The sequence below is a fragment of the Chroicocephalus ridibundus genome, chromosome 2, assembly GCF_963924245.1.
Source record: "Chroicocephalus ridibundus chromosome 2, bChrRid1.1, whole genome shotgun sequence".
NCBI classification, from domain to species: domain Eukaryota; kingdom Metazoa; phylum Chordata; class Aves; order Charadriiformes; family Laridae; genus Chroicocephalus; species Chroicocephalus ridibundus.
This window is the reverse complement of record NC_086285.1, coordinates 50,401,301-50,417,292: the sequence shown is the minus strand read 5'-3', so window position 1 is coordinate 50,417,292 and position 15,992 is coordinate 50,401,301. Positions and strand designations below refer to the sequence as shown.

The window sequence follows — 15,992 nt, the reverse complement described above, 5'->3', positions numbered from 1 at the left end:
CGTGAGCTGAAGCTGGCGAGGAAATGAATGGATTTGCTCTCGGCTCCATGTGACTGTGGGAGAGGGGGCTGCAGCATACCCATTCACGCAAAAAGCCAGGAGCAGATGGGTGCCAGCCTCCCCACGGGGATTTTTGGGGGTTCCCTCGTATTTCTGAGGAAAGGAAGTGAGTACTGACCTGTGTTATGCAACGATGGGTTGATGAAGCAGAACTGAGGAGAAAATGGCCTAAATCCAAACTTCCCTTTTCGTTCCTTTTGTAAACTCTTCAGCCCATTCTCTGTAGCATTGCAGGCTTTTGTGTGACACCTCGTGCTACGGGTTTCACTCTTCTGGAAAGCGTAAACAAGATTTTCCATAGCAAGGGCAAACTGGTGCTCTGCAGCTTCTCAGCACTGCTGCTCCGCAGGGCCTGCAGACAGCATTGTTCCTTGCAATCAGCCAGCCTTATTTTCTTTCCATTCCTGGTGCTTGTGAGGGAGCAACGAGGGCATAAGCAACAGGAAAAGCCATCCTTCTCTTTCTTCTCTGTGTGCTTTTTACACCTTTCCCACATACTTTGGTAGCGGAAAAGACAAGTCACTCCGTCTGCGGTCATGGTCTTACTTGTGGTCAAATTTCAGTTTACCAGTTATGAGCAAGTACAGAGATCTGTTGTGGTCTTTTTTTTCACTTTGATTAAGATACTCTTGTGTCTTTGTATTACTACTAGCTGGTACTGCTCTTTCCGTTTGCGTGTGATGGCGACAGGTGAGGTCAGGGAGAGACCCGCTCTTTAGTCTGTCTGCCCAAACCACAATACTTCTATGGAGATATTTTAAGGAGTGCAAAGTCCCTGTGCAAAAGAGACAAATACGCTTTTCAGGCAGGGACGTCCGCCTGTTGTTCCAATCACTGTCCCGGGTACAAAAATCTCTTCCTGAACTTGGCCGCTTGGAGCCTCTCAGAAAATGCTGATCAAATGCCAGCGGCCTCTTTTGAGCAGAAGAGTGGATCTGGTAAAATGTCGATCTTTGTTCAGTCTTTGTTGTCTTACCGTTTGCTAGCAGCACCGAGAGTACCTTTTATGAGGTTTTCGTATCTGTGGAAACAGATCAGATTCTTGCAGATCAGATTCTTGATTACTCGCTGTAGTCGTTAAAAGCAAAAGCCAGGAAACAAACATCTTCTTGGAATTTTAAAAAATTTGTAGTGCCTTAGTAGTTTTTATTTTGCAACACCTGAAATCATAAAAAGCTTGCAGTGTGCAGTTACTGAGCTACATGTGCTGAATGCATGCTGTTACTCTGAAACAAGAAACTAAAACCCAGAGAAATGTCAACCTTTCCAAGATGACTTGAAATTAAAATTCGAAAAAACAAAAAGCAACCAAATGAAAAAACCCAAACAAACAAAAAAAACCCGACACAAAACCTAAAGGAGTATGATGCACCGATCAATCATCTATTTGGGCTGCATTTGTACAGAGGATGCATTTTTTTCCTCTTCTGGTCACCTGTGAACAGGAATCTTGCTCTCTGGTGTTTTAAGACACATAACATCCTCTGTTATCTGCGCCAGTGAAGAACATCTTTTATTGGAAGACGGTGGTAGCTGTTTTATCTTCATCCACTTGCCTTCACATTAACCTGTGATGGTCCTCGCAGAACCTGGATCCAGATGGAGACTTTCCTGGCTGGGCCATTTCAGATTTGGCTGCCAGAAAGGGCACAGTATGGGCGGCTCTTACCTGGAGTTCCCCTCACCGAGCTGAAACGCGAATCCTCCCCAAGGAGAGCTAGAAGGGCCCAGGGATTCTGTCAAAAACGTGCGTTGTGCTTGTAATGTCTGAGCTCTTGCTCCGTGCCTCGGCTCCCCTAGCTGCAAGGCAGCAACTTTTTAAAAGTAAGGTCAGGCGGCCAGTGATGCAGAAGAGAAGGCATTAATTACTCTTTTCAGTAAAGATGTCATATGCTACCATTTCTGAGAGTTCAAAGGAGGATCAGAAATAAATTAAGACAAAAGCCCGAGCGTGGCCTGTGAGCAGTTGTCTTTTGAGCTGAGCGCGTGAGGGTGATGTGGAGGGATATGCTCCACCAAGGGAGAGAGAACAGCCGCATGGGTCAGTCATGCCAGTGCTCCATCAGGGAGTTGGCAGAGGACTTGGATTTTGTTGCTCTGGAACAAAGGACTTTCCTGCTTTTTGAGCCTCATTTCTGTGAGAAGTGTCTTTGACTCAACAACTATCCCATAAGATGGTTGTTTTGGTTTTTTTTATTTTTCTGATGGATGTTGCTGCTGAATGACTATGAAAAAGAAAATAATCCTGGAAGTATCTGACTTAGTGTGTCCTCATTGATAGTGGCCGCTCCATTAGGAGTGATTTCTCCATGACTGCCAGTGGCACCTGCATACATCATCGCTGTATTACAGTAAGATGACTGCAGATACGACCAGTACTACATCACCTTTGCATGGTCTTATCAGTTATGCAAATGCCAGAAATCTTACCACAGTAATACGACTATTCATTTCCAGTCTTCTACTTAAAAGCTTCTTTTATGGAGTAGCAGAGTCCTGTTGAGCTCTGTAGGCATTGCCTTAAGCACCATTTTAATGATTGTTTTCATGGACGTTACTAAATGGCTCTTGATTTCTAACTGTAAATCAAGCCAAATGGAGTTATTTGCATAAGAGATGGGAGTTGATGAGTGTCCTGGTTTGAGGTAAAACAGAACTAACTTTATTTTCAGTAATTTTACTTTTCAGCTCAGCCTCTTCTAACTAACTGAACTGTTTGAAATTAACAGCGTATTTTTCAGACGGCGTCAGCTTCCCGAAGAGATAAGCCCTGATGTTTATAAATAACAGCAAGTAATGGTATGTGGAGAGGCTCTTGCTTATACTTATAACAACCAAGATCAGTTAACTTTGTTATATAGCCCATTAGAGGGTCGGAAGTGGAAAAGTGTAGAGGGGTCACACTTGTGGGGAGGAGCAGACGGGACAGGTGACCCAAAACTGACCAACGGGCTATTCCATCCCATCTGCATCACGCTCAGTATAAAAGCTGAGGGATCAAAGGGTCAGCCTCTTTCTTCAAAGGCCGGCATCCGAGGAGGACTCTGTTCATCTGCCTTTGATCCTGATCCATGTGTTCCTGAATCCAGATCCTGAGTTCAGCTCCCGTCCTTTGCTGAGTTCAGTCTGGAACTTTCCCAGTGCCTACCAGTGACGTGATCATCATCCTGGGAGCCCAATATGGTTTTGTATATATTTCATTATTTTCTTATTATTGTATTTTCATTTTATTATTTTATTATTAATATTTCATTAAAGTAGTTTAGTTTCTTTTAAACTCCTAAGTCTCTCTTTCTCTCATTCTCACCTGAGAGATAAGTTAGAGAGCATCTGTTGTCTGTTTTAGTGGCCAGCCCAGCCTAAACCACGACAACGACGTTGATCTCTGGCTGTGTTCAGAAAGAGATGTTGGATAAAGCTGGAAACCATTAAGAGCTTGTGGAGGAAAATGTGTGAGTGTATATCGCTGGCATTTTTGACTGGAAGCATCCTGGGAACAGAGGAGAACAGCAACAGTAATGCCTGTTGAATTTCACTCTCCTTCAGACCAGGTGTGCAGAGCTGGTGCTAGGACAGTGACAAGCAGTAATAGTGTAGGAAGGAGAACAGCAATTCCTTACTTTCTTTCCAGGGCTAGCTCTCAGACTGAAAGGAGCCGACTGGGAGGAGGCTGCTGACCACGATGCTGCTTCTGTGCAATCAAAAGGGATGAAGCCAACCTCCAGAGTAAAAGCTAAGTGTGTAATTCAGCTTTATGTTTAGAGAGTGACTGTGGTGGCCTAAATGCTGTATGAAAACAAACTAACCAACTTATTTTTAGCTTTTAATCATTATTTATATTTAATGTAATTAAGCTGTTTTTTCCCCTGGTTTACCTTTCTATGGTGGCTTGGTGCTGCTGAAGAGAGGATGCAGGCTGGCCTTCCGAGGAACCCCAATGTAGGTGTAGGAATGAGTCAGCTTTGCTTGACTCAGATGTCTGTCCATTCTCTTTCATGGTTCAGTAGGTCTGTACATACCATCATTCGTTGCTTGGAAACTCTTGTTCAGCTGAAATTATACCTTTGGTCAACTGACATTTTGAAAATCCCTGCTTTATTTTTGGCTGTATTAATACCATTATCTCACCCTTTCTTATCAGCAGATTTCAAAACCCTCACTCAAAAGAGAAGTGATGTTATCCACTGTAGCTCGGTGGGGGAGGAAGGTTTGTTCCAGGTGACAGGGAGGACAAAACCACCGAGGTTTGGTGAGCTCCAGTCCCAGGACCTGGATTCCTGAGCCCGTCACTTAAAGGTGAGCTCCTTCTTGCACCCAATTCAGCAAACCTGCTCCGAGCACAACTTTCAGCTCAACTGCTCATACAGCACATTAATTGAGTAGCCGGGAGTATTACTGGGAGGACTGGAAGTGGTTATTTGGGCAGAGAAACAAGGACGACGTTCCTCTGGAGGGGGCTCTGGCTGCCCCAGGCACCTTGTGCACCAAAGGCACACGTGCACAGGCTGTGGGGCACAAAGCCGAGCAGCGATGTGAAGCACCTTTGAGTTTTGTGTGGGAAAGTGGCTTTACGCTAGCTCCATTTATGGCAATGCTGCACAGCCCCTGGGTGCGGCCTGTGAATTCCACACATGAGCAGATTCGCCATCTTCCCCACCACAGGGTGGGTGTGTGCCCAGAGCCGCTGATAGCCGTCTTGGTGCCATTCCTCAACACCGCTCATAGCCCCAGACCTCTCTCATCTCACAGTCGTCCTACGGCTTGCTTTTTGCTTGCTGACCATCATTTTTGCCAGGCCAGCACAGGCAGCCCTTCCCCTGGTCTGGAAAGCAAGGTTCTCAAAAGGACCTGTTTATTCTTACTGACTAGAAGGATCACAGAGTAGGACCAAGGAAAAATAACTGCGGTGCGCTGCCTGGCTTCCAGGTTGACTGATGGATAGCTTGAAGTTCACAGTGCCTGCACCAGCAGTATCACATCTGTGAGGACAATGTGCTGTGCCGGCTTGGGAGGGACATGTTGTTGGGTTCGGTGACATCTGTGAGACTTTGAAGCACTTGACGCTTGCAGTTTGTCTTCCTTTTCAAAATAGGTGGTGGATGGCTTAACCCACCCCTTGCTGCAGTTTTTCCAAACTGATTTTCTCAGTGGCTTGTAAGGTTTTGAGTAGGAAAAACTTACAGTCTTTTCTTGGGAAGGAAGACACTTTCTAACTGCAAGTAATGTCTTCCACAGCTATTCTCATCAACTGCATTAATGCAGATCCTTGCTTGTCAGCCTCAGCAAACTGCTAATGGCAATGCTTTCCCAAAATTAATTATGGTGGATATGTGTGTGCGTGAGTACTTAAGCGTGCTGCTTTTTATTTTCAGTGTTGTATCATGAGAGAGGTCATGTGGAGGTGAGCTTCCACTTACGTTTCTTATTTAGGATGATGAGAACAATGGCACTATGATATTTTTACATTTCTTCTCCAGCCGTTTCCTGATGCATTTTAATGTCTTGTCTGCTCTTTGCAGCCATGCCTGAGCAGGCATCTTGTTATTGACAGCCTAAGAAAAATAAGTCTTCCTGCTGAATGGTTGTCATCCAGCAAAAGACACACCAGGAATATCTTCCAATACTTATTTTTCAACTCTTACATATTTTTCAGCTCTTATGTATTTTTCAACTCTTACGTATTTTTCAACTCTTACTTTATCTGCTACCACATTACTGATTTTTGCCGCTTTTTAAAATCGTTTTTGTGCCAAAATCTAAACATTGCTGGGTGAATATCCTTCCTGTTCCAGATCTCTGATTAATATCATGTAGATCTGCGAGTGGCTACTGGGGCATCATACTCTTCACATTTTGCTGTTATCAAATGCCAGGATTCTTTATGTGGTTCCTAAGTTATGACAGACCTTTGCTACACAATCTCTGTTTTTACTTTCTTTTCGTTTGCCAGATATGTCTCCAATGAATGAAAATTGAGTTTTGGGGTTAAGTACTTTTGGAACAAAGAACATTCTCTTCAAAAGATATACTTTCAATCAAGATGCTTCAAATTTATTCACACATGCTGGAAAATAAATGCTTTAAAATACTTTTATTCAAAAATATTTTAAACTTTTTCTATGTTAATTAAAATACAGAATTGCTATCCTGAATTACAGAGATAAGGTAATTCAAAATGTCTATATATACACCTACACATAGGTATATATGGCAATTTGGATACCTAAGAGAAAACATGTCTATAATGCCATGTAATGCATTTGCTTTGCGTCTTCGTGCACATAAAGAATGTATTTTGTGTCCTTTTTCTTAACGGCAGAGGGTGCATCCTCTCCCCGAGATGAAACATTTTACAGTAGCAGGTACTGTTAATAGCTCGCTAAGAGTCAGAGCAAACAAGCTCTACTCAGATCAACTGTAGAATAAAAAAATATGGTAACAACCATCCCTCTTGAATAAATGAATATATTTTCCAAATGCATGTGCTGAGGACAAGCAGCTGTCTCTCCTCTGCCCCTCCATGCAGGCCAACCTCCGTCTTGGTGCTGGTGGAAAAAGAAGCAACAGGGCACAGTGCTTTGCGGAGAACTGAGGCTGCTGTTACATCCGAGCAGTGATTTGTAATCACAGCAGATAAAACATGCACGTCCATCTCCCACGTTTCACATCTAGGACACCTTCTGTCATAATATTTAGAAAATCTAGAGGCAGAAGTAAAAGCTGAAGTAAGTAATTATCCGGCACTAGCTTATCGTTAAATGCATGTGCATTTGCTTAGCTTTTCAAAGTTCCTGCTTCTGTCAGTTTGCTCGCTGGTCAGTTCAGCGGTTGGTCTGAAACACGTTACAGAGCGTCTTGATCCCCCGTGGATTGTGTGTGGAATGAACTGGTAGATTCAGTGTGGTAAGTGATGTGAACTCCACACCACTTGCAGATATCTCCGGGTAACCGCCAGTTCTTAAAGAGCATCTTCACGTACTTCTTAAATTTTTCCCCCATGAAGAAGTAGATGACTGGATTGAGGCAACAGTGAAAAAGGCCGAGGATTTCTGTTACCTGGAGAGCATAGTCCAGACTCCTGCTCACTTGACAGTCTCTAATGACTCCCGTAATTTCCAGCAGTTGTAAGAAAATAACAATGTTGTAAGGGGTCCAAAAGAAGAAAAACACAATCATGACAGCAAAGATCATCCTCACAGCCTTATTCTTTTTCTCATTTCTACAGTGAGCTAATGTTTTAATGATCATGGAGTAGCAAAATGTCATAACTATAAAAGGGATTAGGAGCCCTAAAATGTTGATTTCCAAAGTGGAAAAAAGTTTCCATGTCGTGAAATTGCCTGGATATCTAGGCTTGCAGGTAGTATGGTTATGTTCGTTAAAAGATTCTCTAAATACAAGTTCTGGAACTGAGGCTGAAAGAGCTACTAGCCATACAATAAGGCTAGTAATCAAGCCGTGGAAGGCAGTCCTTGCTTTCAAGGAAAACACTGCACGAACAATTGCCAGGTATCTGTCTATGCTCATAAGCATAATAAAAAATATCCCACTATAAAACCCAACCAGGTAGATCCACGAAATGACTTTACACCAGGGAGTTCCAAAAACCCATTGGTCTATCGTGAAATAAGACCAGAACGGCAAGGACAAAACAAAGAGCAGATCTGAGATGGCGAGGTTTAGTAGGTACACATCAGTCATGCTCTTCAGCCTCTTGTATTTGAAGAGGACCACAATGACCAGAATGTTTCCCGTGAGCCCGACCAGGAACACTAGGGTATACAGAACAGGTAGGAAGGAGGCTGCAAACCTCTTGACGCTTTCCTTACTGCATGGTTTTGGAGCATCGTTATAATTATCGTAATAGTCATATAAGGTTGAGGTTTCAACTTCAAAGGGCTCTGTACTTGAAGAACTCATGGTTTTTTCCCCAGTTCCTGAGAAGGAAAGAATATAAAAATGTCAGTGACTTTCAGTCCGTGAAGACTGTGTGGTTAGTCCACAAACCTGAATCACTAGCAATGACTAACTTGCAGTTCCAGCACACTTCTCATTACAGGTTCTCAAAGACAATTTAAGCATTACGGGATGCATATGCACGCTTGCAAAATGTACTGTCCTTAACACGCATATGCTCGATCCTTGGAAAACTCTGCAACTTGGATGTCAAGCACATGGAAGACTGTTCAGATGGCGGAAAGGAAAGCAAATAAGAATGAAAGATATGGACCACAGATACCAAATCAGACATATAAATCCTGTGTGGAATAAGGTAAAAAGCAAAGCCTCTGTTCATAGCAGTTCAGGATTCCACCCACCTTTCCAATCAGGCAAACATCACCGCAAGAAGACAGTAATACAAATGCATCTGACTCTTCCTTCTAATGAAATTACGCTTACTGAAAGCTGACATGAGTTTTCAGTAAGCGCTGTCTTCAGTGGCTAAATGAATAACAGGAATTTGTCATTTTCGTAGGTATGCCCTTTTCTAATAGGCAGAGACAGAATTTTAAGTGATGTTACTTCAAGGTAAGTAACTTGGACACAGTGCAAATATATTACTGTGTGTATTTACATCACAGCAAGTGTCATTTTTTTTAGCCTAACATACTAGAATTCTTCTGAGTTATGTCCTTCCCCTTTGTCTTTATTTTTATGAATGGAGAGCAGAAGAAAAGTGAGTATCATTGCTTTATTTGTCTTTGCACTGTATGTTGCTGCTACATAACAAGGAACGTTGACTAGCATTAATGTGCCCCCGGCTGTGTATAGCCCCAGGCATGACACCTCTCCACCCTACAGTTCTGTTCCATTATAGATGGAGAGGAATTTAATCAGAATTACAGGTCACAGGGACAAAACTGTTTGACACCAGTGGTCTAGAGACGACAGCTTTGCAACAAGTGCACCTAGACATACCTGAATCTAACCTAGCTTCAGCATAATATACTTAAATGTTTAAAACTGAAAACATACGCTCGCCTAACGCACATGCACCCACTTCTGATGATGCGTGAGTTCTTAAAACTGCTTTAAAAATTGCCTAAATGGCAGCAAAAGGTAAATGAAAAAGCATTACAGTCACACACATAGTGAGTATACATGATACGCAACTGTTTCAGCAACTGCATTTTGCGAATTTTACCTTTTCTCCTCCTTTCTTCTCAGATGATGTGAAGAAGCTTCTTCGCTCTAAGGGTGCAGAATCACTTGCTTCTCACCAGGTAGCTCTGTCAGGGAGGCGCTGCCTACACAGCAGTATCCAGCAGCTGCAAAAAACAGATGTCACAAGGTAGCTGTGTCTCTTAACGGAAACTTCGTACTTCCTTACAGATTGTATCACAAGTGGTTCTCTCCTCGATGCTCATCAGAGATGATCCTTTAAACTCAGAAATAAAATTAGACACATCTTATAATGTGTGAGCAAATGCAAAGTTTCCACTGAGAGCCTGATCACTGAGTTAAAGCAGCTTCATCTTACCCAATAAAAGTAGATGCCACTAAGCAGCTCTCATTCAGCAGAATCCTTGTTCTTTCTTATGGGTTGTAAAATGCATCTTAATCTCAGAAAAAAATAATCAAGGGATCATCTGTAGTGAGCGGAGAGGAGGAAAGCACTTGGGGTGTGTGTGGGAGGTGTGTTTCTAGTCCATCTCTGCCAGATAACTAATTTTGCAACTTATGGTATGTAATTGTAGAAGAAATGAGCCGTATAGATTTAGTGTAGGGAAGGCTCCTTTTATTCATTATTTATTTGATCTTCCGAACTCCTACTTACCTTGCTAAGAAAAGAAATGAAGGCATATTGATTCACGCTACCTTTTTGCTTGATGTCTCCTGTAGCGGGTTTTGTGTACAGCAAATCTACGTCCTACCACTGACAACAAATGGTAATAGTGGTCAAAATATCAAATAAGAAGTAGGATGTGTACATGTGTGTGTGGTGTAAGGGCAGAGGGTGTGGAGGTTTACCATGGTTCTTGTCGCAGCAGGAAGCTCTGCAGCTTCTATGAATTTCTCCTGAATGCGGTGGGCCCTATCTGTCTTTTGCGGGATCCTGGGGTGGGAGAAAAGAGCACAGAGGACATGTGCTAGCCAAATGGGATGGTTTTGAGTCCTGCCAGTAGAACAGCTGTGCTAGCAGCTGGCAAGTGCTGCTCTCCTCTATGTCCCAGAAGAGGCCAGCCAAGCAGAAGTAAAAGCCGTTTCTCAACAGGAGAGGCTGCTTGCTTGTTAGCAGGAGGAACTGAAGAGTCACTAAGAGAAGCAGAAAAAAGAAAGCTACAGGAGATGGTTGGGAGGGTAGGAAGGGGTCATAGATCTCAGTCCAGGAGAAGTGATAGGTCATCTAGGTTGACCTCCTGTATTATTCCAGACACAGGTATATCTTTTCTTTCAGTTATGCTATTTACTGCTACCCTGTATGCCTCTGACATTGTTACTTTGCCCAATAACTTACATTTGGCTGAAGCGTTTCTTCCAGAAAAGCTTGATGTGAAGACAGCATGAGATGCCTTCATGTTTTCATGTTTCGCCAGAATAAAGTACTTGTATGAGAAGTAGCTTCTCAGTTGTCTTTCACAAGCTGCATCTGTGGAGATTTTTAAATCTGTCACTGGGAGACATCCCTCTGGTACATGTTATTGCTCAGCAGATCATGTAAGTCTTCTCTTCAGTTTACTTGCAGTCCGTTAAAAATGCGAACATCAGGTGAGCAGGCAACACTGTGGTACCAGTTTCATCATCTCTGTTCGCGGAAACTAGAAGCTGTTCCTCTTGCTGTTCTTTTGTCCATGTGAGGGCCTCATTAATCTCTTCTTTGACGTGCTGTTGCACTAGGGGCATAAGTTCAGCTCTTCACCCACAATAACAATGACATAAAATCTTTCTTTAAGCACCTGCTTTTCAGGAAAAAACACTTCTTGGTCTTTCTTAGTTTTGGTTCTAATGCTTTTGCCTCAATAAACAACCGTGCGCCTGCGTGCCTGTCTTGTCCCACTCATTATTTTCTACTCTGTCAAACTAGGTGTCTCTCTTGAATTTCATTGCTGGTGATTTTTCTTGAATTCCAGATGAAGCAGCAAATAGAATTGAAACCAGATACAATCTCTCATCTATCTTGTAAGGACCGTTCTTGGTTAAGGGATGATTTCCCATCACGTGTAACCTTTTGAGGTCTGTCAACCTGTCCGTAGCACACATGCCACACTTCAAATATGCTTCTGATCTTTCAATCATAATTGATAGATTGCCAGGGACCAAGTCTGGCCTATAGATACCTATAGTTTGCCTATAGGTACCAAGGATCTATCTGGGCTATTGCCTTTTGCCCAGTCCTTCCTTGTAAGAAAGACTTTCAAGTAGCGAATGCTTCCTAAGCAGCTTTCTCTACCTGCTCACTGCCTCTGGTGGAAAGCTGAGCTGCTACCACCAGAGGAGCAAGAGCAGCAAAGGCTTCTTGTGGGGGCATGTATGTATGGCTGTGGTGATGTGAGGAGACATGGCTGGACCACACTGTCCTGCAAAGCAGCAGTTCTATTGCTGAAGCCTGCCACACCAGAGCCTGTGAGAAAAACTGCAGAGAAGACCAAAAAAAAGAAATCTCTGAGCAAATGAGGTGATGCAGAAAATGCTGCTGTGAGCGAAGGTCCTGCAACGGCTTGAAAAGAAAGAGAGAAAGGCTAAGTATAACTCTAGTCCGTAGTGGGAGAGCCCTTAAGTCCCCTTCTAATATGACAGCGTGTTTTTTTTCAGCTCCTCCTTGGAGAGGAAGAACCTGGCAAAGACTAACAAAAGGGGGATGGCAGGAGACCACGAGGTTAAAAAGAAAGGGGGGAGGGATCTCAATGAGATGTAGAAGACGTTGCTCTAAAACGAAGAGGTTAGCAGGGGAAGGGGAGAAGGAAGAAGACAACTTACCTCTTTACTAGATGGTATCACGTATGTGGCACTGACTAAATAAATCACACGAGTGCAGAGAAGTGGACCAAACCTGATTAGCCTGACTGGGAGGAGATTAACCTTTTATATGGGATGGGGGGGGGGGGAGCACATTAAAACCAACAGAAGGGAACTTAATAAAAGCAAAAAGCAGAACAACCCAAACCATGAAAAACTTGCTTCTCGCCAAAAGATGATTTCAGCCACTCCCACCTTTTACGGAAAGTCTGATCAGTAACTTGCCATTTTACAGGATGCATAAGAGTCTTGCCCGGGGAAGGACTGGAGGTACACGTTTATCTAACTTGCGAGCTAGGCTGTGAGATACTCACAGCTGATGTATACCACTGCACCATCCTTTCCCTCTGATATCAGTGTTGGCCATGAATAGATGATTCAGAGGTGTTTATTAGAGAAGTCCTCATCCAGAAGAGACTGTCTCAGGAGAGAGGCAGATGATGGTAACTGAAGATAGCCGACTATTGCAAAAATCTGTCTTTTGACTGATTGTGTGGAATGGTGCAAGATCCAGGCCGCCAAAGTCACAGCTAGACAAACGATTATCTTTCTGAACAAACTCCATCCTCTCCATCAGGTGACCAACCCCTTCTTGCATGGTCAGGCCACGTGCAGTTCTTCTTTTGCAATTCAAGTGAATTTGAATTACACTTTGCGCATCTGCGGTTCCAATCCTTGGTTGTTAGCAAAGTGTGCCACCTATTCATCGTGCAGTTCTCTTCCTCATCATGTTTAATTTATTCAAAATTTTCTGTGTACGAGTAAAACTGCAGCAATCTGACAGAGAACTGAAAAAGGAAAGTGAATGAATTTCCTAGTTTTAGAGACAACCACTGTCTACACTGTTGTCCCGGGTGATTCACTCCTAATTTACTTCAGTCTTTTTGAATGTAGGAATCCCCTTTGGTTAAGACAGCTGCTTGTGCTGACAAGCAAAAGATTTACGCCCAAAATGTGTTTTCCTTGCTCAACATGGTTAAGTTGCAATTCCCTACGTCTTTTTTTCTTTCAGTGGTCCAGTCCTATGCACTCTGCTGTTTGTGGCAATTCTGTGAATGGTACTGGCCATTGTTTTCCTCAGCCTAATTTGCTTTCTTTCCACATGCTGTGCTTACAAAGCTGCTATATATCCAGAACTCCTCATAAAAAAAGAACTGAAACTTCATACCTCAAACATGACAGAAATAGTCAGTTTGTATGCTGAATTCTACTTAAAATAAAAATCACTGATGCAAAATCCATGAGTTGTATTCTTCTTAAATGTGACATGGCACCATGAGGAGCTTTCTTTGTCTTCTTCAGTGATCTATCAAATGTTCCCAAGCTGTTCCTACAGGAACATGACAAATTTGGGCTGTTTCCACTCTAAGGAGCAGTCGATACCTGAGATATAATTTTTCTTTTTCAAATTTCCCAGACATCACCTAACCATCACTATGATGTCCCCATTAAAGGCTGGTCTCTCTGAATTAAAAAGAAGACGACAAGGCAGCGTTGAATGGCAGACGTCTCCTCAGGCCAGTTTGTTTGATGTTTACTGCAAAGAGTTTAGATACGGAGGAATGATGGCATTCTGGCATAAAGGCTTTGGTTTCTGTTTGCTTTGTGGTAATGTCCCCAAGTCTCAAACGTTGTAGTTGTTGGTAGTCTTCAAAAGCGTAGTTAAAGAGTGGGTCTATCCTAAACACAACAAATATCTTCACAGTCTTTCCTGCCGTCTCCCTCACATGGCAGTTGTAGCATAAAGGAAGATAGTTAGAAAAAACAAAGTATTTGCAGAGGGTCAAGACTGAGACAGAAACAATACTTGCTCTTATCAATTAGTAATCTTCTATGTTTGTTGAGACCCAGACACTCTGCCATCACACGGTAAAACCTGTTTCACTGCAAGTCCTCTTCAAAACAAGCTGTACAGCCAACTTACGTAATAATCAGTTCACTTTTAGTAGCGGGGGACACCACTCTGGGCACTGAAATAAGACTGCGATAGCAACAATAAAAGGTTTTCATTGGAACATCTCTCTGGTCTTTGTGAGTCACAAGCTATTCTGGTGTATTTTGTGAATCGTTGGTGAAACTGCTTGTAGTTCATTTAACACTCACAGGTTCTCATCTGCTCAATAACAACAAGCAAATAAATAAAAAAAAGGAAGAAATTTATGTTTGTTTTTTTTTTTCCAGCAGCAGGATGTAGTGACTATTCTTTCCTTTTCATAAATATATTTTTCACACTCTGTACTTGTTCATCAGTGACTCCAGTTGCTAGACTAAAGTGTCCTCCTTTACCATGAACGACTTTTAAGTCTGATAGAGTTTAATAATGCCACCCTCTGGTGGAAATGCGAAGAAAGCATTGACACTAAAGATGGGCAGAAAAAACGATGGAGCGAGCTTAGGACAGAGGGTCCTGCATGAGCAAGGGTGATTACGGGGATCATGAAAGGTTTTGGTGACTCTGGAAATACTTGGCTGCAGGTGCTGTTAGGCTCATGTAAAAAGGTGTGTGCCACTGCCTACAGTTGCCTTTTCTGAACCTGGCTTATCTGACCTGTGCATTCAGTGTTGTCTTTACGGTAGCTTGTATTTTGCCCATTCCTTGCACTGTAGCCTCCTGAAACCTGAGCTACCAGGAGGATCTGGAGAGCAGGGACCAGCACCAGGACCGAGACGAAGGAGCTGAACAAGAGACCAAGTGATGGTGAGCTTTAATGGCAACAGTATGAAGATACCTATTTCCTAAGACAGGACCCCAAGAGGGAGAGGGGCTCTGAAGCCACCCAGGGGTTATGACCCAGTCAAATTTTAGTCAGCTCTAATACTGCCATTTACAAAACAGACAAACCCAGCTTTGCGCCTCCTCAGACACCTTCCTTCCAGGGCAAAGAAACTGTGCTGATGAAGGTCCTTTATCTGTACCAGGAGGTCTAGTGACGCGTCCCTAGAAAGTGCTGAAAAAGCAGTTCCTGGGCACGCTTACCCAATTCCCCATCCCTGACTGGTTTTAGGTCATTAGCTATATTGCTTGAGGCCCTTCCATGTGCTCCTCCATGGCAAAGGGCTGTGGACGAAGGTGGTGCAACGACCCGCTCCAGGTGCCTCTTAGATGTACAGTTTCCTTCTAGTTTGCTCCTACCTGGTTGGAGCCCTGAAAAATAATAGAAGATGCAGCTCAGGGTTTCGAGCAGTTTTTATACGTCGGGAACTGTGCTGGTAGAGTCACTGGCGTCGGAAATGGCACACAGAAATAGTGGCGCATGTCTGTCACTAGAAGGAGCTGTCTTGTCAGCAAATGCGCGGAGCCATCTATCTGCTTCTTCAGCTGCTTCAGCGTCCTCTAACGTGCCCGGCAAATGATGGCCATTACAAACTGTGCTGCCGGGTTTGTTTTTTTTTTTGTCACAGTGCTGCTGGTTTTAATTTTAATGTGGCAAACGTAGCATTTATGGGCTAAATGCAAATTTCTTGTGGGAGAAATGCAGCTTCTTTCAGTTACCTGCTGTGTGCAGCTCTGGAGTCCTCAGCACAGGAAGGACATGGACCTGTTGGAGCGGGTCCAGCGCAGGGACACAAAGATGATCAGAGGGCTGGAGCACCTCTCCTATGGGGACAGGCTTAGAGTTGGGGTTGTTCAGCCTGGAGAAAAGAAGGCTCCGGGGAGACCTTATAGCGGCCTTCCAGTACCTGAAGGGGGCCTACAGGGAAGATGGGGAGACGCTTTATCAGGGAGTGGAGCAATAGGACAAGGGGTAATGGTTTTAAACTGAAAGAGGGGAGATTTAGATTAGATATTAGGAAGAAGTACTTTACTGTGAGGGTGGTAAGGCACTGGAACAGGTTGCCCACAGAAGTTGTCGATGCCCCTTCCCTGGAAGTGTTCATGGCCAGGCTGGATGGGGCTTTGAGCAGCCTGGTCTAGTGGGAGGTGTCCCTGCCCATGGCAGGGGGGCTGGAACTAGATGATCTTTAAGGTCCCT

General features: G+C 43.5%; 1 protein-coding gene across 4 annotated transcripts; it reads right to left on the bottom strand.

Annotated features, from left to right (window-relative positions):
• Nucleotides 1-5,673: 5,673 nt before the first annotated feature.
• CCR4 (C-C motif chemokine receptor 4) lies at nucleotides 5,674-14,083 on the bottom strand. Of its 4 annotated transcripts, none has more exons than XM_063325395.1 (3): nucleotides 9,839-14,083; nucleotides 9,206-9,329; nucleotides 5,674-7,997 (listed from the first exon to the last, which is right to left on the bottom strand). In XM_063325395.1, the coding sequence occupies exon 3, from the start codon at nucleotides 7,978-7,980 to the stop codon at nucleotides 6,904-6,906; it is 1,077 nt and encodes a 358-aa protein (XP_063181465.1). In that variant the 5' UTR covers nucleotides 7,981-7,997; nucleotides 9,206-9,329; nucleotides 9,839-14,083; the 3' UTR covers nucleotides 5,674-6,903. The 4 variants fall into 4 exon arrangements, with proteins under 4 accessions (XP_063181465.1, XP_063181466.1, XP_063181467.1 ...); XM_063325396.1 differs by having other exon boundaries at nucleotides 9,880-14,083; XM_063325397.1 differs by having other exon boundaries at nucleotides 11,980-14,083.
• Nucleotides 14,084-15,992: the final 1,909 nt, after the last annotated feature.